The sequence below is a fragment of the Gopherus evgoodei genome, chromosome 3 (genome assembly GCF_007399415.2).
Source record: "Gopherus evgoodei ecotype Sinaloan lineage chromosome 3, rGopEvg1_v1.p, whole genome shotgun sequence".
Classification (NCBI taxonomy): Eukaryota; Metazoa; Chordata; order Testudines; family Testudinidae; genus Gopherus; species Gopherus evgoodei.
The window spans coordinates 44,630,219-44,654,085 of NC_044324.1; the positions used below are offsets into that span (position 1 = coordinate 44,630,219).

The window sequence follows — 23,867 nt, forward strand, 5'->3', positions numbered from 1 at the left end:
GCCCACTTAAAACTAAGGTCTTACACCTTGCCCTCTTCACTCCCCCTTTCCTTCCTATTTAGTTGATCCCCCTCCCAAATAACCCCCCACCCCAACAATAATTAAAAAAAAATCATGGACGTAGTATGATGTTTGCTGAGAACATCTTATTCACTCCCCACCTGTGTTTGTCTTGTCTGTCTAGATTGTAAGCTCTCTGGGGCAGGAAGCATCTACTACTCTGCACGCAGAGGGGGGCCCCCATTCTTGATTGACCTTTCAGCACTGTGATAATAAATATTAATAACAAAAACTTTGGACTTCAGCAGTCATTTGGCTTGGGCATCCTGTAGATTTTGCAGACAGTTGGCTGGGTACTTTGAGGACTGAAGTACTGTGCAAAATGACTTTAGTGTTGACAGATCAAGCCAGGATTTGTGAGGTTTACTGATATGTTGTTTGTTTCAGAAGATTACAACTTTAGGCTGTAGGTGCTGGCAGTAGGAGTGTCAGATGCCCCTTTTCAGTATGGTAGTCATTATTTTGGTGGTTAGTTCTTCCCAAACCATAGAGGTTCAGATGTTTGGAGGAAGCCCCCTTTCTCTGTGAATTAAGGATCAACACACCTTTTTCAAGAAAGGAGGTTGGATGCATGATCATTCCTATCAGGTTAGGTAGCTTTTCAGTCAATAGGCTCTTTTGAGCTGCAGACTTGTGTGCTCTCTTTACATGGACCTACTCCTTTTTTACTACAAGAAATGGACTCCAATAAATTCCTAGTGTTATCAAATAAGGCAATGGATTTACTACACCCACTCTCTGCCATTTAAACTTTTCTTCTACTTTCAATGGAACAACTGGCCTGGGATAAGTGTTCTTTTCCCCATGTACACAATACATAGTTATCACTCTCTCCTGTTGCCACTGTGGTCTAACCAAGGTGCTCTATACAAGGGAACATGCTTCCACTGAATTCATAATGCCTCTCTGTAGTTCTCCTGCCTCGTTTGATGGGAATTTTCTTTATCTCAGGTCCTCCTTTTACACCTGTCCACCTATAGAATTCTGCAAACCCACTCGTCCATGTAAGTGCAGTTTTTTTATATGACCTTTGCCCCAGCACTGGTAACAAATCACTAAGCAGGCAGTTGGGGCACCCTTATTTGCCTCTCTTGACCAATTCCAGGGCTTCAATAAATAAGGTTCCTTAAGCTTCTTTCCTCTCTTCCTTGCTGTTGAGGAGAACAAAGCTCTTTTCATGGCAAGTCTGCTTCTATATGCTCCTCTTTTAATTTTACAGTGGCCTCTTAACAATTCTGGCTGATGTCTCCAGATCCAGACTCTCATAGCCTTGGTGTAAACTGTACCAGAATAATCAAGTCCGTGAGGGCCTTTAAAGTTCTGACTCTCTGGCCTCAACCAATGATTGGCCCAGTCTGACAATTTCTGTGCAAAAGCCCTGGGACATATCTCACCATTCCATCTAGCTGCTAGGGATTTTTGGTGGTATTCTTTCGCTGATAAGCCCACCCTGTTCAAAATAGCATCTTTAAGTGTACCCATAGTGTGACATTACACCCCATATTCTTCATAGAAATATGGTTATGATAGGAATATGGCATAACTAAGATATACTTTATGCAAGATGATTCATGTAAGATATCGTTGGAAAGGTTATTGTGATTATCCAATTTGTATGCATACATCATTTCTGTATCTAAAGTTAGGAACATGGAGTATGTAACAATTAAAACCGTGTGTGTATTTAGGAGACATCTACCAGACAATCACCCATCACAGCCCTCATGGGCCATTAGGAAGAAACAATAAGACTGTGAAGATACTAGTCTCTCTCCTTCCTGAGAGGCATCCTGGGACATAGTTGTGCCACTACTAGGTCAGGTGGTCCTGTCACCTGATACAAAATACTACCTTGGACACTGGTGGCACTTTTCCTCTGAAGGGGAACAGGGAACAAATAAAGGTTTTCTGCCTTAGGTAAATCATTTTTAAGGCTGGGGAGGGGATTAATCTAGATGCTCCTCCACTGCCTACCTAAGAAGAAAGACTGCTGAAAGTACCTAAGGGGAAAGGCAGGGGCGAGTCCAGACTGAGACAGTGGCCCAGTTTGTAAGAAGAGATAACTAGAACTGTAAGTTATAGAAACTCTGCATCCTGCCTAATTCAACATTTAGAAGGAGAGATTACATTTTGTAACTTGTTTCTTTAGTGAATTAAGCTGTTTGCGTATTTTGTTTTATTTGCTTAGTAATCTGCTTTGTTCGTTTGCTATCCCTTATAATCACTTAAAATCTGTCTTCTGCAGTTAATAAACTTATTTCTTGTTTCTGACATAACCCAGTTTGTGCAATCCATATGGGGGGAGGGGCACAAGAAGCTGTGCAGATGTCTCTTCACATTGAGGGAAAGGGCAAATTTTTATGAGCTTGTGCTCTGCAGATTTTCTATACAGCGCAAGACAATATATCTTTGGGTCTGCACTGCAAGGGAGGTGGGTACCTGAATGCTGGGGCAAGTCCCTTAAGCTGTGTCTTCCCATAGCTGATCTCAGTGTCTGTCTCTCTCTGCTGCACTAGCCCTGCCTGCGCTAGAAGAGGCTTAAGTGCCTGGCTCAGCAAGACAGTGTAAGGGGACCCAGGTTGGCAGAACAGGCGGGCTCAGTGGTATCCCAGTACATCAGGTGGCACCTTAAAGGGGGGCAACCCAACATGCATAGTCTTTATCTTGGTGTTTGCTTAGGGCCACATAAGCCACCTGAACATCATTTGTCAGGTAAGGGGCTAGCTGCAGTGCCCATGCACCCTTATCCCATCTTGCACTAACAGCCAACTGCTTAAAGGTTGGCAAAAAGGCATTGGAGTCATCTAATAGGGTTATCTTGGGTAGTCCTGGCCTATCACCCAACTTCCAGTTCCCTCACTGGAACTCATCAGCCTCTGTAAGAACTGCCACTGCACCTGAGACGTATGGGAATCAGTTAGAACCATAAGCATATGCTCAAGAACCGGCCAGCCAAATCACTGAGAGAAAGAGAAAGCTTGGTGCCACATCAGAGCCCTGGTATGCCCCACCCAGTGTTCTATTTCAAGTAGCAGACATCCTCCTTCAGAGGATGGAGATCAAAATATCCCCACCTAGAATACACTGGGGCAAAAAAAAAAAAAAAAAAAAAATCCCTTCCTGACCCCTGCAGGTGTTTGGCTGAAACCCTGAAGTATGAGCTTTTAGGAAAGTTAAGATATAAACTGGAAGTCGCCCCAGGGCTGCTGAGCCCTGCCATCACATGTAACCCTGTCATGCAATCAGACTCATACATTTGTCCAGCTCTCTCTTAAAATTAAGTTGTTTGACACCACAACTCCTACTGGAAGGCTGCTTTGGAACTTCACCCTTCTGATGGCTAGAAACCTTCTTCTAATTTCCAGCCTGTATTTGTCCATGGCTAGTTTATATTCATTGGCTCCTCTGCCAACACTGTTCTTTAGTTTAGATAGCTCTTCATCCTCTCTGATATTTACCCTCCAACGTATTTATAGAGTGCAATCTTATCCCCTCTCACCCTTCTTTTTGTAAGACTAAACAAGCCAAGATCTTGCAGTCTCCTCTCATAAGCTAGGATGGTCAGAGAACAGAGGGCCTAATCGCTCTTCTCTGCACTGTTCCAGTTTAAATACATCTTTCCTGACCATGCGTGTCAGAACTGTACACAGTATTCTAAATGAGGTCTTAACAGTGCCTAGTAAAATGGCATTAATACTCATGTACGTCTACTGGAAATGCATTTCCTGACACTCACATCAAATAAACAGAATTTTGCAAAATTTTAAAATATTGTGCACAGAATTTCTAGGTGCAGAATTCCTCCAGGAGTAAAGTAAACTTTTAAAATAATACCTGATTAAGTGTACGGTGCTATGTTTTTAAAAATCTTAATTTTACCTTGCCCATGTTAAAAATATTGATCATCATACTATGTCCTTTAAAAGCACAAATGCTAATCAAAGGCTATAGTATTTTGGTTCTAGTTTTATAGCAAATCATGAAGAGATACATGCACCCTTTTTTTTTTAAAATATGTACTGTATTACACAATCATTAGCTCTGAAGTATTTACAGGGAAGTACAGAATTTAATAAAAATTAAGTGATGAACATTAAAAGTAGTCTTACTTACAATTAGCTGTTTCAAGCCTACAAAAGACTGTTCTACGGAATTGGCATTTAAAACTTGTCTCTTCACTGCTGCTTGCTCACCCAGGAAACGGAGCATTAAGTCTTTTACCGCATCTCCCTGTCACAAAGAGAGAGGAAACACAGACTATAACAAAAAAACCCACATTTTAACATTCTTCTAGTTACACAGAACTTTGAAAGAAAAGACAAGTAAAATGCTTCTAATGGAAAGATATTTTCAGTGAAAGCGCTTGTTTTATGCGACGATTTTACATGCAGTTTAGCTGAGTAGAGGCTAGTTTAATGTGTGCTATTAAATTAATTTGGCTACAGTGAGGCAGTTTTATAACATACTTTTGGATATAGTCTGGCTATGGGTGTGGGTTTAACAGCATGCCTTCATTCTTAGTTTATCTATACTAACACTGGGATTTGCATTTTTCTTATATTACTCTTCTTGTCGTCATAGGGTCAGGTACTCTGCAGCTCACAGCCCCATTGACTCCTGTGCTTCCCACATAGCACAATATTCCCCAGCAGAAAATTCCTCCATTGGAGAAGATCTCCCTGTTGCCACAAGTATGCTGCAGTTGGATCCTGGCACCTGTGACCTCACTCCAATGTCTGGTATAGGGCAGGATGGAAATGTTGTGGAGAAAATGCTAATGGTACAACTTAGAGCACCAAGATATGTCAGGTCTAGGGCTGGCCCCAGAATCAGGGAGCTGTAACTAGCTCCTTGAGCAATTCTAACTTCTGAACCGAATGGAGCTCTGGTACAGAAGAGAATCTAGATCAGGGGTCGGCAACCTTTCAGAAGTGATGCACGGAGTCTTCATTTATTCACTCTAATTTAAGGTTTTGTGAGCCAGTAATACATTTTAAAGTTTTTAGAAGGTCTCTTTCTAGAAGTCTATAATATATAACTAAACTATTGTTGTATATAAAGTAAATAAGGTTTTTAAAATGTTTAAGAAGCTTCATTTAAAATTAAATTAAAATGCAGAGCCACCCCCCGGACCAGTGGCCAGGATCTGGGCACAGTGAGTGCCACTGAAAATCAGCTCGCGTGCCACCTTTGGCATGTGTGCCATAGGTTGCCTACCCCTGATCTAGATCCTAGTCAAGGCCACATGTTCTACATGGTATGTTAACCTAAATTATGCAGCAGACACCCACATTTATGCAGCACTTTTTCCAATGCCCCATCACTATTGCTGACCTCCTTTATCTCCCACAGTCCAGTAGTACAATCAGAAAAGTATTTGTTACTTATTTTGATATTAAATTCATCTTATTTTATTCTGTCAAATTTTAAATGCGCTGCGGATCCTTGTACTGAGGCACTTCAAAACCATAGTGATGGTAGCTGTTATACAAACCTGAGATTTGATATATTCATATATTATAAAGCCAGAAGAGGCCATTGTAATTATCATAACTTTCCTACTCAGATCTGAACCTTAAGAGTTCAGAACATGAGAAGCTAGCATGAAACCTCCAAATGTTTATAGTAATCATGTAGCATGACCGGTTTTTGATACCCAGGCGTCAAGCTCTCTGCAGTGGTTCAAGAGCGTGAGTACCAAACTCAGGGCAGACTGTTATGAAACAGGGTTTAAAACCCAAACTGGTTGTGACTGCTATACTTAAATTTCATCAACCGAGTATCAAGTGTAAACTCCTCAGGCATTCCAACAGCCTAACCACTGACTTACAGGCCGTCCCATTGGGTAATCCAGTCTGTCTTGCCACCTAGGCAAACTTGCCTTTGTGATAGACGGTCCCTTACACTAAAAATCACAATAATATGGTTACTCCCAGTCTCAAAGGAACAGATCAGTCAGATTAATCTTACATCAAAGACAACCCTTGTAGCCTATAAGAACTAACTAAAGATTTATTAACTAAGAAAAAGAAATAAAAGTTAATAACAAGGTTAAAGAAGATAAAACATACACAAATGAGTTACAGTCTTAGGTGCTGATAAGAGCCATACAAACATGTTCCCTGCATAAAATTTCAGCAATTCAGTACCCTTACGCTCAGAGAGGGCCAGAATCATTTAGCCCTTATGATCCTCTAACCTCTTTACTGAAGGGGTTAAAATTTAAAAGTATTTATTAGATTTTTTAAAAATTGTAAATTTAAGCACAATCACAACTTAAATACAATTGAGCTCTGAATTTAAACACAAAGATGTTATTTTGCAATGCAATTAGCTATTTTCTGCCAGAATAAAACTTATCATCACCATCACTGGCCAGCAAATTTAGCTTAAAAAAAAAAATCAATATTAGTTGCTGCCTCCATCTATAGTCTGAAAAGTGGACAATTTAAATCAAGATAGTGGTAAGGAGAATCTAAACATGCTAGAAAGGAAGCTGATTTGGGAAAATAAGCATGAATGAGAAAACAGTGGTAGCTGGTATAACAGAAGTCAATAAATGAGTGAGTAGGGAAAGCAGGAGAATGAATTTTATACTACAGTACTACTAAACAAGGTTTAAAAAAAACAATATTACCTGACCTCTACCATCTGGAAGACAAAACCTACTAGCCAGAGGTGTAGAGATGAAAGAGGAGGATGAGGAACATCACCTGTAAAGTCCAGAGGCAAAACTCTGTTGAAAAGCTTAACCACCCTGCCAGTTTCAGCTGCGAGGACAGGGGAGGATACGAGAATCTCTACTGTGAAGCAGCCTCTGGACAACAGATATTAGATAAACTTGAAATTCTAGTCTTGCTAAAATCTAGAAGAAAGGAATTTTGTGTTTCTTCTCTCCTATGCAGTGTTGCCTGGCTGCTGAGAAATGCATAGGTCTCCACTAGTCTATCCCTCTACCAACCTCCATTTTGGGTCTTCCTCACCAATAAATGGCTTCAATGCCTGCCTCTGTTGCTGCTCCTAGCTTTCCTAAGCAGTATCAGAATGCATCTGACCTGATTCTTGCCAGTGCTACCAGTAGCATTCTGAATATTAGCTATGAAAAATGACAAGACTTCATTGTAGCACTGAATTCTACAAGCAGAAGCACTGGAGTTACCTGTCTGCAAACTTCATAGAACACCACACTGCTTTAATCTATATCCAGTTCATGTTTGGAATGTTATCTTCACAAAAGCTAGAAATGACTTTTTAAACGGAAGCCTAGATTCTATATAAATTGATTACATCAGTCTCTACAAATAAGTAACAAAGCTTTCTGATCATTACACGTGAGTCAGCTTTTTGTCCTTTCATGAATGATTGCTCTGTCAGTCATCTTCAATGCTATAAGGATTGCAATAGTACACATAAGATGAGCACAGTCTGTAAAACAAGGTAATAAAAAGAGTAGACCACTAGATGTGTCATCCCATTTCATTGCCCTAACATACAAACAAAAAGCACGATGTAGCTATAGGATTCTTACCTGGATGTTGTCAAACTTCAATCCAGGCATGGTGAGATTCTCTTTGTCTATAAACAGAGTACTATATTGCTGAGTGGCTACTGAAATTAAAACCTTTCTGGTTTCCTCACTGGGAATCCAGGCATCATTTCTTCTATCTAATTCACTCATATTCAAGGCTGTCGCAAATGGGTCATCACTTCCAGCAAAAACAGCTTGGATCTGTGAAAATGGTTTAGGAGATTGTGATATTTCTAAAGATGTAGAGGGACCACTTGCTTCAGATCTCCCATTTCCTACAGAGTAAGTAGGGTCAGCAGAGTCATTGGAATTGTCTCCAGCTGTACTAACAGATGACATTTGTTCTGGGACTGAAGAACTTGCATTAGGGTTACTGACAGAAATAAAAGTGGAAGTAGTAAATGAATCAAAAAACTCAACAGCTAGATTAGTGTTAACAGGGTCACCAAAAAATGTACTTAGGCTAGGACTTGGTTGAACCACCTGTGGATGAGACTTCACTGGAACCTCATTTACACTACTAAAACTAGGAGACTTCACCATTTGAGGCTCAAAGCCGTCATGTATGAACAACTGTGGTTGAGTATTAACTTTGTTTGCTTGACTAAAAATGGTGCATACAGGGATAGGTTCAGCTTCAGGAGATGATTTGCTGGCAAGGGGTGATGATATTGGCTCCTCAGATTTACTTTCCTCAATATTACTTGGCGTTGAGTCATCTAGAGCTTCATTTCCCACTTTCAGTTCATCTTTCACTGCTTCTTGAATCAACTCTTCCTTTAAAGATGCCTGATCATCTGTTCCAATATCAGAAATGTCTTTAGGTGTTTCTTCATGTTCAGTTTCACTCTCATTACCTAGGGCTTCTTCCTTACTCACTTCTCCTTCTGGTGTACAAATGTCCTTGACTTCCATTTGTTCCACAATCTCTTGCAGGCAACCAAGTTCACCGGTGTCATCTTCACTGTTGTTTGGAGAATCAGAAATAATGACACTCTCCATCATATGTTCATTAAGTTTATCTATGAAGTTATTGGAATCCTCTGAGATGGTCTCATTCCCTTCAGACTCAAATTCATCTCCACCAAGATCAATGGTTTCCTCATGAAAGAGAAGTTCTTCCTGAGCCCTCTGCTGAACTACATTTCCACATGCCTCCTCATTTGAAACACTCTTCTTGGCATCCTCATCATTACATTGATTATTTTCCATTGTGACTAAAGAAAGGGAAAAATATTCCAGAAGTTAATTGTATTGATCAATTTAAATCATTACTCTGAAACTCAAGAGTATTTATTAAAAAGGCAACGAAGGACTTTTTATGCAGTCATTTGATTATTAAAATATTTGTTTTTTACACTTAATTGTTGGCCAGCTATTCCGTACTTGGCACAAAAAATGTTTTAAAATTTACCTTTTGCCACTATGAACTTGTGAGTCCCCAAACACTATAATTTCAGGAAGGTAATGGTGTGTGAGCATGCATGCACACACACTCCCATTCAACTCCAGCCTCCCCAAAAAGGTATTTAGCATTATGCTGCAAATATTTCCTTTCAGTTAAACAAGTAATATTATAACTTACTTAGCTGAGAGGCAACTACAAACATCAACACTAAAATGGACCAGACTTCTTTTTTTTTTTTTTTTTACAAAAATATCTTTCTGCTAAAAATTACTTATTCTGATCCTCCGTGGTTTTGATACTGCAAGAAACAAATAGTGCATCTAAAGCAGGCCAAAAATGTAGACTTACTCTCTCCCATGGTAAGAGTCCCTCTTCCCTATTTGACCAAAAACATCTTCATAACCTATGGTACTAGACTTCATTACCCTGGAGGTTTACTTCCTTTGGATTGTTCAGAAGACTTCTCTCAACATCCCCACCTCTCCTGATATACGCTCTCATTCATCTACATGCTTCAGAATGTTTTACTTAAACTAAAAAACATTAATATTCTTTCCAAAGGGCAAACGGAGACAGGAAGGTCTACTCAGGGGGCAGGGGGGTATTACTTGCCTGTCAAACTAGCCCACATTTTCCTTTTCCTTGGTCACTTATTCAATAATGATTATGTAAGTGGCATTCAGATGATAAATTGTGATTACTGCTACCGATTGGCTAAAAACGGTTCAGGCAACCACTATTTTTGTTACCCCTTTGCTTTGTGCTTGTGTCAGTCACCTGTTATATCTTTCCTTTTACACTATAAGCTTTTTAAGGAAGGGACTTTAACTATGATTGTACAGTGTCTACTACGATAGCTTGAGCTGAGGCCTTTAGGCATTACTGGAATATAAATGTTAATGATAATAAATAACAAACATGTTTGGGTATAGAGGAAAGGAGAAAACCAATAAGCACCTGATCCTACTCCCACTGAAGACAGTTGGCATTTTGCTACTGACTCAATAAAAACAGTGCTGGGACCCACAGAAAGAGGATCATGCATCTTAAGATTTCTGAAATCTTTTGTTCATGTCTAGGAGTCTGCCTCTCAAATTTCAGAGACTGGAAACCTACCTAGTGTCTCCTATGAGATGGCACAGCACCTAATATGATGAGATGAGACACTATATTCTAGAAGGAATCAATAATAAGCACCTCTTCATAGCACTCTGACACTCAGCTGAATGCTTATGAATAAGGGCTATGTTTTAGTCATGTGTATTTTTAGTAATAATCATGAACAGGTCACGGGCCATTAACAAAAATTCATGGCCCGTGACCTGTTCATGACTTGTACTATACTCCTAACTAAAACTTGGTCTGAGGGTACTCTGAGGAGTTGGTCTGGGGGGGAGAGAAGAGGCGGTTGGTGGGGCTAGCAGGCTCCCTACCTGGCTCCATGTGTCCCTGCAGCTTCCAGGGGGAGGGAAGGCCCCTCTGCCTAGGTCAGTGTTTCTCAAATGCGGCCACCAGGGGCTTTGCTTGTGCAATGCAGCAGCCAGAGGCCATCAGAAGTGGTTGGGCCCTTCACCCCTCTGGAGAGACACAAGCTGAAGGAACAGGCAGCCAGTGAGTTCCCCACCTTCCTAGGGGGAGTGGGATAGGGCTACAGCCCTTGGGTGGCTTTGTGCTCTGTCCCCTGGTCATGGGATTTTGGGCTCCATTCCCTGGCTGCATGGTGACAGACTCTGGCCCCAAGCCCATCCCCCCCATCACCTCTGCCCCCAGCTGCCCCATCACCCTGGCCCCTGTTGCCTCTGTACCTACCTCCTCATCCACGGCTTAATTTGTGAGTAGATATGTTGTGAAAAGTGAAATTTAAATGTTTGTTAATATCACTTTTCACAGCACACTTAGTAGCCAGCAAGTCTTAAAAAAAGCAATCAAAAAACCCAAAAGAAACAATATGAAAAATGATAAGCGTATTCAAAGCACCTTATTTGTGTTTCTATTCTGTTTAGGTCCAATAAAGAATAGAGACAAGTGTACACTATTTTTATTATTGAGTCTGAAAACAAAACAAAACCAACAAAACAAAAACAAAACCCTAGGTAGATAGATTACAATGATTTGGACATGTATCTGTGCACATTTATTTGTTTTTCCTAAAGTTAATTAAGTATTTTAGGAAAAACTGTCAGAGCAGCCATGAGCAAGAATTGGTGGCTGCACTCTGAGACCACCAAAAAATTTGTTGTGACAACCCCTGAAAGAGCTGAAGGGACATGCCGGTCATTTCCAGGGAGACCTCCCCAACCACCTTGAGGTAAGCGCCACCCTGCACCCCAACCCTCTGCCCCAACCCTGAGCCTCCTTCCACACCCAAACTACCCCAGCAGCGGGCACTGCAGCTGGACCAGGAGCTGACTGATCGCTCAGGCAGTTCCGGAGCCAGCTGCACCTGCTGCTGCAGAAGTCACAGAATCTGTGGCTTCCATGACAGACATGCAGCCTTACTTATGAATAAGGCTACATATTAGACACTGGTATTTTTAGTAAAAGCCATGGACAGGTCACAGGCAGTAAACAAAAGTTCATGGTCCTTGACGCGTCCATGACTTATACTATACTTGTAACTAAAACTTGGGCCGTGAAGCTGCTCGGGGGGGCGGAGACTTGGGGGCAGTCCGGGGTGCCACAGGTGCTGGAGGGGCAGATGGCGGCACATGGACTGGAATCCCCGCTGGTGCTTGGGTGGGGAGGCTTGGTGGGGGTGGCAGGCTCCTTACTCGGTTCCGCATGTCCCTGCAGCTCTTATGGGGAGAGAAGGCCGGGGAGCTCTGCATGCTACTCGTGCCACAAGTTCTGGCTCTGTAGCTCCCATTGGCGGGGAACCATAGCCAATGGGAGCTGCGGGGGTGGCACGTGTGGTTGGTTCAGCGTACAGAGCCACCAGGCCAGTCCTCCTGGGAGCTGAAGGGACATGATGGCTGCTACCTCCCACCCCCGAGGTAAGTGACACGCCACAGTCAATCCCCTGCCTCAGCCCTGAGCCCCCTCCCACACCCAAACTGCCCTAGAAACAGCCCAGAGGCTGTCTGATCTGCTCGTGCAGCCCCCGAGCCAGCTGAATCTGTGACTTTCGTGACAGACATGCAGCCTTACTTATGAACATATTGGTGAGACAGAGACATATTAACTCCCCACTTTACCCAGAGGAAATTTGAGGCAGAGAACAATCATTCTTGTCAAAGAGGCTTCAAATGTAGCAGTACATTAAGTTTGTGTCCACATCACAGCCTTTCTGCAACCACACTAGCATTGGTATATCCGTGCCTATCATACCATGTTTATATTGGTACATTCTGGGCAAAAATTCCATATTGTTCCAAGGAAATAGACATCAACCGTATGGAGTGCAATTGCACTTTGGGATGTCATACCTGAAAGAGAGGGGGGAGAAAAAAAAAGGACCTGACAAGTCAATTTAGAAGTCACAAGTTAAGGGGCTCTGTCTGTGTTTTGGGAAGGAAGGGGAGAACATGCCATACCTGTTGCAGAAAGATAACCGTCTGTCAGCCCAGACAGGGATGACACTTTTGGTTGACATGGTTATAGCTGGATTTTAACCTTGCTGCACGTTGACACAAGCCATATTTAGAGGAAAGCATGCCAGAAACGTATTATAAACTTGATTAAAACCAGCAGTATGACTAGGGTGGGTTTTTGTTTTGTTTTTTTTTGGTTAGGAATTCTCTAGGCACCTGCAGTATAATTCCTTCTCTCCGACTCCACCCCAGTGCCTCAAGAAGATGTATTCTACTCTTCTGTTCAATGTGGCTCCCAAACTTAAGCAGCAAAATAAGACAGCTTTCTATAGAAAAATTTAGAGTAACTGATGCCTCTGTAACTTTGAATGGGTTTGAAGTTACAAGGAGCAGGTTTTCTCTCACCACATAATCCCTGTTACATTTCCTGTTATCTACCATGGTGTAGACATGACACTGTTTAACTAGCTGAAAACACTGCTAGGTCTTTTAGTCTCATAACTATTTTCAAAATAACACTATGTATATTTATTCATCAATTCAGAGCTTGGAAGTTTTTTCCTCATTGGAATAAAATCAAAATCCTGTTTACTATCTAGAAAAATATCTGAATGGGAGTGAAAAATGGAACACACTGAAGAAAAAGATGAATTAAATCTAAGAAACACATGTAGATGTGGAATACTTGTTGATAAAAGATGCAATTCTGCAGAGGAAAGCTAAATATATAGAAAATTTTACTAAAAATTTGTAATAAGTGAATCTTGTTTTTTCCCCCCAAAGATCTCAAAGGTGAAGATTTCTACAATTCTCTGGCAATTTTTTAAAACCTAACTGGCATTTTTAAACCTCTCTTTTTAACATCTAAACTTTTGTATATCCCCAACTGGGGTTCTCCATCACAGCTTCTGGCAAAATTCAGTAAATACACTCTATTTTATCTTTTGATTGTGAAAAAAAAAACAAAAAATGCTATATTTTCCTATATTTCAAAGCCTATGCAGGTTTGGAGAAAGAAGCTAATTTTACTGGGAGATGAATTTAAGATGAATTTATTTCTTTAACCTTGGAAGCTTCTAATTTGCTCCTAATCTCAGACTAAGTAATGATTACGTTTTTTAAAATTTTGATTTATTTATCTTTCTATATATAAAACTACAGCTAGCCTGGTACTGAATCCATGCAGAATCCCACTGAAAACAACAGTACTTTGCACAGGCACAGGAATAGGTCTCATTGCAGAATGGGCCAAAATTATTCTAAAATCTTAATGAAAAGTTTCTACCAGTTATACTCACTGAAAATACTTTTAGCCTGCTTTGTGAGTAGCTCATTCCCTTCCCTTTGCCGTCTATAACTGGGTTTCTCAACTCATGGGTTGGGACCCAAAACTGGGTTGCCAGAATATTTCAAAGGGTCACGTAGCAGCTCCTGTCCCACAGGGCTGGCAGGGCTCACCTCCCTGGTCCAGGCACTCCAATCTCTGGGTTCCCAGCACCACTCAGGTTTAGCCCAGCCATCATGATGACAGGCATTTGGGTAGGCCAAAGCTTAGAATGGCACTGCAATCCCATAAGCCAGGTCACAACTCCACTCACTCAAATTTGGTCCAGTGAAGGGGGCAGGACCAAACCTGAGCTGCACTGAAACTTGGAGGTTGCAAAGCCCAGAGCAAGAGCCAAGCACTGCCACAGCCCAGGAGCTGCAGGAGCCACCACTGTGGGGTGAGTGCTGGGCAGGATCGAAACCCCCCCCCCCCCCAAACAGGATCCAAACAAAACCACCTCCAGGTTATTTACTGTATCAGGACAGGCCATAAACATTTACAAATGGGTCCTGAGCCCAAAAAGGTTGAGAACCACTGCTTTATAATGCACTGGCAAATAAATACATGTGTGCTCACAGCTTTGCCACGGAATTTCGTGTTTCTGAGTCTGTATGGGCATCTGTGCTAATTCACCAGGCTAAACCTTTGGCCTGGCCAGTCAGTACCCACTACCTCTCACGTAACAGCGTGGATTTGAAGCTCCCTGGCAGGTACCGCACACTCGGCTGAAGGGGGATCCGTGGGCATGAAGCAGGGTGTCCGCACAGTCTCGTTACTACTCCCGGGTAGCGCGGTGACGGGTGCGGCGGAAGATCATGGCCACTGTCTAACAGAGGAAGGGAAAGGGGCGTCCCAGCCCCCCAGGCCTGGCTCCAGGGCCTCTCACTGGGGTTCACTTTCAGGCAGATCCCACGATCCTCTATGGGGGATGGGGAGGGAAGACTGCGTGCGGCAGCCAGACCCTCGTAGTGCAAGCGACAGCCCAGCGGGGAGGCACCTCTGCTGCCGCCTCACCCCAAACCGGGACCCCGGCCCGGCCAGCTCCACGCTAGGGAGCCCCAGGCTGACCACAGCGGTTCCCGGGCCCCACCAGACCCCCCTCCCCTCCGTTCCGCCAGGCCTGGCCTGGCCTGGCCTGTCAGCCCCATCCCGCTACAGCCCCGACCCTCACCTGCTTAGCGACAGCAGCAGCCTTCCACCACCGCCGCCCGAAGGGTTCAGCACCTACTGCGTCTGCGCCGTCAACTAGGGACCGGTCTCCACGGCGCCTGCGTCACATCACCTGGAAGGGAAGAGCAACGGATGCCGCAGTGGCTCAGAAAGGCCCCTGGGCTAGCGAGTAACGCGTGAAACAGGGCAGCCGGCTGAGGCTGGGGGAAAGGGACGTGCGGCTGTTGAGGCGGGGCCTTGCGAGCACAGCCCTGGGGAGGTCATGGAGGACGACGCCCCAGTGATTTATGGGCTGGAGTTCCAGGTGCGCGTGAGCGGGGAGAGGAGGCCCTCGGAGGGAGAGGTTTGGGACGGAGACGGTGGGCTGGCGTTGGAGGGGAGCCTACGGGGGCGGGGCTGTTGTTCGCCAGGGGGGTGTCGGAGGGGAGCCGGGGGTGGTGGTGTTGGAAGAGAGCACATGGAGGGGGGGCTGTTGGAGGGAAGCCTGCGGGGGAGGGAGGGGCTGCTGCTGGCCGGGGGGGGGGTTGGAGGGGAGTCCGGGGGGGGGGGCTATTGTCTACTTGGGATGTGTGTGACAGGGGTTTTCAGGAGGCACGGTGGTGGGCAGTGGAAGAGGACAGCTTCTTGCAGAGCAGCAGGAGCTGGGGGAAGCTGATACTAGGCAAGGAAATCAGACTCTCTTGCAGCCCCTCATTCCACATAGCTGATGATCAGGGGTTCTTCCTGAGCCCAAAAATGTGCCTATATTACAGTTAGCCTTAACTCTGACCTTTGCCTCCTTTCACATGTAACACAATAGCCACTCTCTAAGGTGCCTAACTGCCTGGGGACAAGAGGGGCCAGTAGCTCAGGTAGAAGGGGACTGATTGTGCAGAGTGGCTTGAGTTGTGCCATACCTGGCAGGATAGACGAACAGTAGGAAGATACGTCAGATACGTAAAGACACTGGTTTCAGAGTAGCAGCCGTGTTAGTCTGTATCCGCAAAAAGAACAGGAGTACTTGTGGCACCTTAGAGACTAACAAATTTATTTCAGCATGAGCTTTCGTGAGCTACAGCGCACTTCTTCAGATGCATAGAATGGAACACACAGACAGGAGATATTTATACATACAGAGAACATGAAAAGGTGGAAGTATGCATACCAACAGGAAGAATCTAATCAACTGAGATGAGCTATCATCAGCAGGAGAAAAAAAACTTTTGAAGTGATAATTAAGATGACCCATAGAAGATGTGAGGAGAACTTAACATAGGGAAATAGATTCAATTAGTGTAATGACCCAACTATTCCCAGTCGCTGTTTAGGCCTGAGTTAATTGTATCTAATTTGCATATTAATTCGAGTTCAGCAGTCTCTCTTTGGAGTCTGTTTTTGAAATTTTTTTGTTGCAAAATTGCTGCCTTCAAGTCTGTCACTGAGTGGTTAGAGAGGTTGAAGTGTTCTCCCGCTGGGTTTTGAATGTTATGATTCCTGATGTCAGATTTGTGTCCATTTATTCTTTTGCATAGAGACTGTCCGGTTTGGCTAATGTACATGGCAGAAGGGCATTGCTGGCACATGATGCCATATGTAACATTGGTAGATGTGCAGGTGAATGAGCCCCTCATGGCGTGGCTGATGTGATTAGGTCCTATGATGGTGTCACTTGAATAGATATGTAGACAGAGCTGGCATCGGGGTTTCTTGCAAGGATAGGTTCCTGGGTTAGTGTTTCTGTTGTATGGTGTACGGTTGCTGGTGAGTATTTGCTTCAGGTTGGGAGGCTGTCTATAAGCGAGGACTGGCATGTCTCCCAAGATCTGTGAGAGTGAGGGATCATCTTTAAGGATAGGTTGTAGATCTTTGATGATGCGCTGGAGGGGTTTTAGTTGGGGGTTGTAGGTGATGGCTAGTGGCATTCTGTTATTTTCTTTGTTGGGCCTGTCCTGTAGTAGGTGGCTTCTGTGTACTTTTCTGACTCTGTCAATCTGTTTCTTCACTTCAACAGGTGGATATTGTAGTTTTAAGAATGCTTGATAGAGATCTTGTAGGTGTTTATCTCTGCCTGAGAGATTGGAGCAAATACGGTTCTATCTTAGAGCTTGGCTGTAGACAATGGATTGTATGGTGTGTCCTGGATGGAAGCTGGAGGCATGTAGGTATAGCGGTCAGTGGGTTTCCGGTATAGGATGATGTTTATGTGACCATCGCTTATTAGCACATTAGTGTCTAGGAAATGGACCGCTTGTGTGGATTGGTCTAGGCTGAGGTTGATGGTGGGATGGAAATTGTTAAAATCATGGTAGAATTCCTCGAGGGCTTCTTTTCCATGAGTCCAGATGATGAAGATGTCATCAATGTAGCGCAAGTAGAGTAGGGGCGTTAGGGAACGAGAGCTAAGGAAGCGTTGTTCTAAATCAGCCATAAAAATGTTGTCATAGTGTGGGACCATGCGGGTACCCATAGCAGTGCCACTGACTTGAAGGTATATATTGTCCCCAAATGTGGAACAGTTGTGGGTGAGGACAAAGTCACAAAGTTCAGCCACCAGGTTAGCCGTGATATTATTGGGGATACTATTCCTGATGGCTTGTAGTTCATCTTTGTGTGGAATGTTGGTGTAGAGAGCTTCCACATCCATAGTGGCCAGGATGGTGTTTTCTGGAAGATCACCGATGGATTGTAGTTTTCTCCAGAAGTCAGTGGTGTCTCGAAGATAGCTGGGGGTGCTGGTAGCATAGGGCCTGAGGAGAGAGTCCACATAGCCAGACAATCCTGCTGTTAAGGTGCCAATGCTTGAGATGATGGGGCATCCAGGATTTCCAGGTTTATGGATCTTGGATAGCAAATAGAATACATCTGGTTGGGGTTCTAGGCATGTGTCTGTACAGATCTGTTCCTGTGCTTTCTCAGGGAGGTTTTTGAGCAGATGGTGTAGTTTCTTTTGGTAATCATCAGTGGGATCAGAGGGTAATGGCGTGTAGAATGTGGAGTTAGAGAGCTGCCTAGCAGCCTCTTGTTCATATTCCGACCTATTCATGATGACGACAGCACCTCCTTTGTCAGCCTTTTTGATTATGATGTCAGAGTTGTTCTTGAGGCTGTTGATGGCATTGTGTTCAGCACGGCTTAGGTTATGGGGCAAGTAATGCTGCTTTTCCACAATTTCAGCCCGTGCATGTTGATGGAAGCAATCTATGTAGAGTTCCACTCTGTTGTTTCGACCCTCAGGAGGAGTCCATGCAGAATCCTTTTTATTATAGCGTTGGCAGGAAGGATTCTGTGGGTTAGTATGTTGTTCAGAGGTGTGTTGGAAGTATTCTTTGAGTCAGAGACGGTGAAAGTAGGATTCTAGGTCACTGTAGAACTGTATCATGTTCTTGGGTCTGGAAGGACAAAAGGAGAGGCCTCAGGATAGGACAGATTCTTCTGCTGGGCTAAGAGAATAGCTGGAAAGATTAACAATATTGTTGGGTGGGTTAAGGGAGCTACTGTTGTTGCTCCTTGTGCCATGTAGCAGTTTAGACAGTTTAGTGTCCTTTTTCTTTTGTAGAGAAGCAAAGTTTGTGTTGTAAATGACTTGTCTAGTTTTTGTAAAGTCTATCCATGAGGAAGTTTGTGTAGGTTGGTTTTTCATGAGAGTCTAGTTTTGAGAGTTCAGTCTTAATCTTCCCGTTTGCTGTATAGGATGTTGATCAGGTGGTTTCGCAGTTTCTTTGAGACTGTGTGGCACAATCTGTCAGCATAGTCTGTGTGATATGTAGATTGTAATGGATTTTTTACCTTTAGTCCTTTTGGTATGATGTCCATCTGTTTGCATTTGGAAAGGAAGATGATGTCTGTCTGTATCTGTACGAGTTTTTTCATGAAGTTGATGGATTTCCACTCCATACAGCTAAATGCAGTGCCTTGCATAATGACAGGTTTCAGAGTAGCAGCCGTGTTAGTCTGTATCCGCAAAAAGAACAGGAGTACTTGTGGCACCGTAGAGTCTAACAAATTTATTTCAGCATGAGCTTTCATGAGCTACAGCTCACTTCTTCGGATGCATAGAATGGAACACACAGACAGGAGATATTTATACATACTGAGAACATGAAAAGGTGGAAGTATGCATACCAACAGGAAGAGTCTAATCAATTGAGATGCGCTGTCATTAGCAGGAGAAAAATAACTTTTGAAGGCACTAGGTACAGTGTGGCCAATTTTATTTAATAACTAGTGTTCTGTATCTCATTAGTTTTATTTATTTATATTCTTTAGTGCTCTCGCTGGGTATGCAAGGCAATGTACGGACATAGAATAGACTAGTCCCTGTGCTGAAGAGTTTATAATCTAATAGACTAAGGCCTGGTCTACCCGATACAGCGGGTAGTCTGGACATACCCCAATAGACAGGATAGACCAACTGTTATAGAGCTATGGACAAATAGTCAAAAGAATAGAATTTGTAAGTTACAGTTTCACCCCAGTCAACCTCCTTCACAGCCCTGGCTCATCCAGAGTGGCCTCCTTACAGTGCAGTCACAGAGAGCACTTGGCCTCAGTCTGGGCAGGGGAAGAGAAATGCCAACAATTTCTGAAGGTACACCTCTACCCCGATATAACATGGTTCTCGGGAGACAAAAAAAAATCTCACCGCCTTATAGGTGAGACCGCGTTATATCAAACTTGCTTTGCCCTCCCCTCGCCCTCCCCCCCTGTTCCTTGTTCCCTCAGTGATTGCAGAGAGGTTGGGGAAAGGATGCCCCCCTGCACTCACCTGCGGCGGGAAGCGGAGCGACGTGGCCCCAGCCTGCTCCGCTTTCCGTGCCCCAGCTCCAGCCCCAGCCATGTCGCTGGGGGGCAGCTGGGGAAAGGTCCTGCACTCACCTGCAGTGGGAAGCGGAGCAGTGTAGCAGGGAGTTGGCGGAGTGGAGTGGGCTGGGGCCAGGCTGCTCTGCTTCCGCTGCTGCTGGTGAGTGCAGGGGGTCAGGGGGTTTCCTTCCCCCAAGCCCCGTCCCCCGAGCGATACAGCTGGGGCCGGGGCGAAGGAAGTAGAGCTGGCTGCTCCCAGTCCCCCGCTAATCCCCTGGGCCACTCTGGGACTGCGGGGCTCCCAAAAGTGCCCTTCCACAGCTCCTGCCCCCCAGACCCTGGGTGGGGGGAGCCTCTGCCCCTTATCAACCTCCTCAGCCATGGCCTGGCCCGACATCCTTAACATGCTGCTCAGAGCAGCGTGTCAGAGCTTTACCAAGTTGTATGCGAACCCGCGTTCTATCAGATTGCGTTATATCGGGGTAGAGGTGTATATGCCCTTTGTTGCTTCTCTCTCCTGCAGAGTGGGGAGACCCGGGCTCCTTGCAGGGCAGGCAGCCTACATGGCTCATGAAGAAGACTGAAATAAATCTTGTGATACTTCACCATTCATCAAAGCTATAGTGTCCCCCTTTATGAATTTGTCCCACAAGGAAAAATTACTTATCATATCATTGTGTTTTCATGTCACAACAGGATCCTTTTTTGCAAGTCCCAAAACTGAAATGGTCCAAGAAAAGGCAAGTGAATGGTTTAATGATGCATTATTAGTGATGATTCTCTGTATCAGCCCTGTTGCCCTATCTGGCCACCTTCCATTCAGTTAAGTATCAGAGGGATAGCTGTGTTAGTCTGGATCTGTAAAAGCAGCAAGGAGTCCTGTGACACCTTATAAACTAACGGATGTTAGTTGTATTCACTTTTATTGTCAATAGAGCATGGGGCTGTTTTTGTTTGTACACCACTGGATGCTAAATTTGCTCAAGTCTGGCTATCATAACCTTATCATTATGTGATTGGATCACAGAGGCTATACGTCGTCCTATTTCTTCAGGGTTGATAACTCCAGATTTTAAAGGGCATTAAATGCTTAAATACCTCTAGCCATTAGTCTCTTATTTTGGATCACAGACTGTGTACTGTGTTCTAAGCAAAGTACTATCTGATATAAACTGTAAATTGTGTGACAAAGGTTTCTAGTGACATTGTTTAGATCTCATCCTAGCTATTGTTCAAAAGTCTGCTCTGAGCTGTTCCACTTACTCTCTAGGAAATATGCAGCAGATGCTAGGAGAGGATCTCCTGGAATTAGGTCTGATTGGGAGCATAGAGGGCAATGGACTTTCTGAGAATGTAGTTCTAACCAGGGATTTGTAAAAGTTAATGGTGAGCAGGAGGAAGTGTTTATCTACGTGGCAGAGCTCTGCTCTGGAGCAGTTTTGGAATGGGGTGCAGGGGTGCGTAGTTTTGCTGTTATGGCACAAAGGATCTCACACACTACAGTATTATTCCTAGGTATTTCTGGCCTCCATAGACTTACAGTGTGACTGTAAGCAAGCCACTTAACTTCTCTGTGCCTCAGGTTTCCTATCTGTAAAATGAGCCTAATATTTTTAAGTATAACTTTTGCTTATTTTGTTTTTCATATGAATAAATTCAAGTTTGTAAAGCGCTTTGGTATTAAATTGAGTGCCATAGAAATTCCTAGAAATAAATATGAACGTGAGGATAGACTCATTCCCTCTTATAGCTCTCCTAAGGCACATAGGAAAGGAGCCATCCCCAGCTCCACTTTTGTAGAGCTTTTTATGTAACCTCTCCTGGAGCACTGAGGAAGCACTGCAGCTTGGGGGAAATATCTCTTCTGGAGAGCTCTTGCATTAGCAGAATTTAAGTGCTTCTTTCAGTTGCCTGTATTTTGTTTGGCTCCTTCAGTTACTTCCAGGCTCCCCAGCTGCCAAGCCTCTGACATCCCTTTATGTGGCAGCCTTACAAAAAAGAATTATGCAGCCACATAATCTCATAGTACACAGAGCCTTGGATCTAAGCCACAAACATTTCTATTTGTTCATGAATGGCAGTTCTAATCCTCAGTCCCATGCTGCCCAGGAAACGTAAGTAGAGTTCCTGCGTTTGTGCCCTCCTTATACAGTACATTCCTTAGCCAAATGAATGTCGACTCTGGTCTGTCTTGTCTTTCCTATAGGGCTAATTGCTAACTGCCTGATTAGGCTTTGGCTACTGCTGTTTGCTGGTTTCTCCAAGGCAGATCAACTCCATCCTTGGGCTGCCGTTCCCTTCTATGCCTGGAATTAACAGTGGCTCTTCTCTTCTCACAGAGTCAGATCCCAGGCAAATGTAGAACTGAATAATGCTAATAAAGCTACGTTGGTATCTAACAGTTTTTAAATTTAGTACTGCATGTCCTAAGAGAACTGTTCCAATCATATTTCCCACTTGTTTCAACAGGCTTGCTTAAAGCTAGAAGGCTGTAAAGAGAGAAGACCTGAGAAATAGGGCACATCATTATACAGAATCCGTTATGAAATAGTTTTGTTTTTAGAATGATGACATTTCCAGACTGGCTGCCCCATGAATGTTTGGATATTTGAGTAATGATCCAGAATTCCCAAAGGGTTAGAAAGATTTTTTTTTTTAAAGTTGCTAACTGATTTTAGTGCTAGTGAAAGATGTCCTCTTGTCTGAAGTTATCTGCAGACAGGTGCAGCACAAGGACAAATTTCCGTATGTTGCCCTGTCATTGTGTCTCAACATCATACTCACCTTTGTCTTGGCCTCTGCTGAGAAGGGTATCAGCTGTGGTGTAGTGGTATTTGTGGTGGACAAAGACTACAAACTTGCTTTATGCATGCTGCCAAACTCCATCATGTACCATTGACTTTTCAATACTACCTACTTGGGTTGAACTTGAACTACTGACCTATAATCTTCTAATTCAAGTAGACTAAAGATTGAGTTATCCCAGAAGTCTCATTAACTACAAAGTCTCTTCCTGAAAGGTTATTTTAAAATGATATTCTAGGTATAACTGTATCAGTCCCCAAACTTTTACCACTAGCAAAATACTAAAAGTAAATCTATGGGTTAGCGTGTTGGAGAGAATAGATAAAATGGAAAAAATGCTTAAAATAAGTTTTCTACATGTATTTTCAGACCTTCTTCCCCAAAATATGGCAGTTTAAAACCCATGTTCTTTATTACATCTCTACCCCAATATAACGCTGTCCTTGGGAGCGAAGAAATCTTACGATGTTATAGGTGAAACTGCATTATATCGAACTTGCTTTGATCTGCCAGAGTGCACAGCCCCGCACCCCCGGAGCGCTGCTTTACTGTGTTATATCCCAATTCGCGTTATATCGGGGTAGAGGTGTAGTTAGAACAGCATTTAAAAATAACAACAACAAACACTATTGGCCCACAGATTAGATTTTAATCTATTATTTAAATGCTCCTCTTATCTCTTCCTTCTCTTTGCCCACCTTGGATTAGAATAGTTGTGAATTAAGAATTTGGTTTGCCCGGTTTTCTTTCAGTACAAAACCATAACTGAACTTTTTCAGCTCAGATCCTACAGTGATGGTATAGAAACCTAATATGGAACTTTTTCAAGTGATAATTAAAATATACAGTAATCCTAAATTAACTGTTGTCTAAGCTTCTCCTCTTTCTCCATTTCTATACCTTGAGGGGTTCCCTTCTCATGTTGTGGAGAGTGACTTCAGTAAAATTTTATCTGGAAAGCTCATATGTTTCAAGTCTTAAAAGACATACATTGGGAGAGTCTTTTGTTTTGTACGCTTAAAAGTTGAAAATTAGCATTGTTGCAAAACAAAACTTGCTGAAACTTAGTCCATGCTTCTATCTGTAAGCTGAACTGTGACAATTGACCTTTTATTCCTACCCTTTGTTTCCTATCTTTTAACCAGTTACTGATCCATGAGCAGACTTTCCCTCTTATCCCATGACTGCCTACTTTGCTTTAGAGCTTTTCGTGAGGGACGTTGTCAAAAGCTTTCTGAAAATCTAAATACCCTATGTCCA

General features: G+C 43.4%; 2 protein-coding genes across 5 annotated transcripts in view; one reads left to right on the forward strand and one right to left on the reverse strand.

The window, feature by feature from the left end:
• Positions 1-15,123, reverse strand: part of TRAPPC12 (trafficking protein particle complex 12) — an 85,647-nt gene extending 70,524 nt beyond the window's left edge. The window contains exons 1-3 of one of the 2 annotated variants that reach the window (XR_003999490.1): positions 15,025-15,123; positions 7,589-8,805; positions 4,174-4,290 (exon numbers count right to left, since the gene is read on the reverse strand). Coding sequence is in view for 1 of the 2 variants with exons in the window: in XM_030555498.1 (XP_030411358.1) it covers positions 4,174-4,290; positions 7,589-8,800 (1,329 nt within the window). In the remaining variant the exon portion in view is untranslated. The remainder of the gene's footprint in view (positions 1-4,173; positions 4,291-7,588; positions 8,806-15,024) is intronic. The other variant, XM_030555498.1, reaches the window with a different exon arrangement.
• A 17-nt stretch (positions 15,124-15,140) lies between these two features.
• Positions 15,141-23,867, forward strand: part of EIPR1 (EARP complex and GARP complex interacting protein 1) — a 169,828-nt gene continuing 161,101 nt past the window's right edge. The window contains exons 1-2 of one of the 3 annotated variants that reach the window (XM_030555501.1): positions 15,141-15,327; positions 20,499-20,542. In XM_030555501.1, coding sequence (XP_030411361.1) covers positions 20,528-20,542 — 15 coding nt within the window. In that variant the 5' untranslated portion in view covers positions 15,141-15,327; positions 20,499-20,527. The remainder of the gene's footprint in view (positions 15,328-20,498; positions 20,543-23,867) is intronic. The other 2 variants (XM_030555499.1, XM_030555500.1) reach the window with 2 other exon arrangements.